This window comes from Triticum aestivum, chromosome 6D (assembly GCF_018294505.1).
Source record: "Triticum aestivum cultivar Chinese Spring chromosome 6D, IWGSC CS RefSeq v2.1, whole genome shotgun sequence".
NCBI lineage: Eukaryota > Viridiplantae > Streptophyta > Magnoliopsida > Poales > Poaceae > Triticum > Triticum aestivum.
The window spans coordinates 466283865-466286450 of NC_057811.1; the positions used below are offsets into that span (position 1 = coordinate 466283865).

Here is a 2586-nt window from a genome sequence, read left to right on the forward strand (position 1 = left end):
TCCCCAACCCACCAGGGTTCAAATCCTGGTGCTCGCATTATTCCTGGATTTATTTCAGGATTTCCGGCGATGCGCTTTCAGTGGGAGGAAACGTTCCCGTCGACGACGAGACGCCTATGGTGGCTTCGTAAATCTCAAAATGATATGCCGGCTCAGTCTCTCGGAGGTGCTCATAGGGGTAGGGTGTACGTGTGTGTTCATAGGGGTGAGTGTATGCGCGTATATATGAGCGCTTGTGCCTGTACTGATGCTCAAAAAAAAAAGCTAGGTATATACACACTATGGGGCATATGAATCCAATTGATTGGTAATATATCAGCTAAATATAGAAGACGCCTAATATTAATTCCTATATCAGTTAAATCATCAGTAACCGTTCCAGCCAATCAACAGAAATCATGCATGTACTCTGGAGAGTCGCCTAATATTAATTGCTGCCAATTAAATCGCCACTTAACTCTCTAATATTATGCGTACAATCAATTAGTATATTTCTAAATATGGAAATACGCCTAATTTTAGTTTCCATAAATCAATACTTTCCTACTCGTACGTACTCCTACTAGTTACCCGATCCTCTATTTAAATGCTCCCCAATCCCCACCTCTTCTCCACACACGATCCTAGTTTCTAACCAAACTCCATCTCAAGGTAGCATAGCATAGCCGCTGCCAAGACACAATGAGAAGTAGCAGCTTCCTCCTCCTCCTCCTCCTCGCCGGTGCTGCTATTCTTTACACACCCACTGCAGCTGCAGCGCCTGATGGGGAATGGCAACCGATCCCCAATGTCGCCGACCCTCACGTCCAAGGGCTCGGCAAGTGCGCGGTGGACGAGCAAAACAAGGTGACAAACTGCGGGCTCAGGTTCGCCAAGGTTGTGAGCGGCAAGGTTCAAAACACAGGCGTCACCACATACCTGCTTGACGTCGACGCGCTGCGGCTCGACGGCTCGCACAAAATATATCAGGTGGAGGTGATCGACCACAACTCTTCGGGCAGTTCCACTTCCACATGCAAGCTCGTCTCCTTCGGCACAACCTGTTGAGCTTGAACGATCGATGGCTGGCTGTTGTAGTGACAGATCGTTGAGGTTATTGTTGCGTTCTTTTTCCAGCCAGCAATAATAAATAATTTCGTTCCATTCTTTATTGGCCTCTATGAATGAACTACATATTTCTAGTTTGAGACTTTTCATACTCGTAAATATTATACTACTGCAGTACTTAATTTACTATACGTACAAGCTAGACAAGTGTGTAGGATGTTCGCCTGCTAAGGGAACCAGACTTTGTCAATCTCAAGACCTGATCCGCCGACTAAGTCTCTTGGAGGTGCTCATGTGTTCATAGGGCTGGGTATGTATGTGTTATGAGCATTTGCATTTGTACTATGTCTACCAAAAAGGAGGAACAACCCTAATTTTTGCATTTCCGTTGTTTGAACAAATGTATGCAATTTCTCTAGACTTTCAAAAAAAATTATAAGATGGATCCTGATAAGTGTCGCGCCCTCAGGAAAAATTGGCCCGTTGCACGATCCTATGCGCTGTGTAGTGCTGCCCCTTTTTGGTCGGCTCATTACCGAGTATTGTTTCTTTCATTTTTCATTTTCATTTTTTACATTTCTCCTTCATTCTTTTCTATGTTGTTTCAATAGATAACCTCATTCATTTAAAAAAGATAAATTCATTCATGCTATTTCACAGTAATTCACATGCATTTTTTTGTTAAACGGTACTAATCAGTCCTTGTGACCGTTTTTAAATAACATAAAGTCGCATATGCTCTTCATTGAAGTATTTCAAGTATTATCTTGTACAATATTTTTGTCATGTGTGACTTTTTTCTAGATGGTGAACATATTTCAAAAAGTTTATCTTTTACAAAGTATCCTTAGTTCAACTACATCTTAGTAATTTGTTCTTTTGTTGCAAAACTTCATTTTCAATTTTTATTACCTATACCAACTAGTCCGATTTGGAATTCTCATTGTGCCATTAATTTCCGGCTATTTATGAAAACATTGTACCACAATCTTCGTCGGCGAGTCCGGTACAAGGGTTGTGGAGTGGGAGGCGTAGTGTAATCATGGTCCTTCCTCAATCCGGGCTTTTTTGGGCTGGTTTTAAAAAGGCAAACCTAAATAATCCGAGCCCAAGCGGACACGGTCTAAAAAATAGAACTATGATATTTTCCTGTTTAAAACCATTAAAGTAATATTTTTTTGGAATATATTCAGACATTATTATTTATGTTTTTCACTCAAATCCATTTTAAGCATTTTTGGTGTTATTTCAGGCTTCAGACCACCCTTTTGACGAAACCGAAGCTAAAGCTGACCGGACTGTCGGATTTTGGGTTTTGGGCTGGGCTGCCCATGCTCATCTCATTGTAGAGGATGTATTCAACCTTTTTTTCTTTGAACCTAGGATGTAGTCAACCTTGCGGATGCACACAACTACATACACATAGAATACACTAAAAACATACACATAGAAAAATGGGTAGAGGTTTCTTTGTTAATAATTCCGTCAAACGTACGTAGTACAATGGTGTTCTCCTCTTTATATGGACTATAAAACGAT

The 2586-nt window shown here is 41.0% G+C and overlaps 1 protein-coding gene across 1 annotated transcript; it reads left to right on the top strand.

The window, feature by feature from the left end:
• The first annotated feature begins 681 nt into the window (after positions 1-681).
• LOC123146449 (cysteine proteinase inhibitor 5-like) lies at positions 682-1047 on the top strand. The gene has a single exon (XM_044566083.1). The coding sequence runs from the start codon at positions 682-684 to the stop codon at positions 1045-1047; it is 366 nt and encodes a 121-aa protein (XP_044422018.1).
• The last annotated feature ends 1539 nt before the right edge of the window (positions 1048-2586 follow it).

What these genes read in the sequence shown, in the direction of transcription:
- LOC123146449 (XM_044566083.1), top strand. Translation starts at nt 682, where the DNA reads ATGAGAAGTAGCAGCTTCCTCCTCCTCCTCCTCCTCGCCGGTGCTGCT.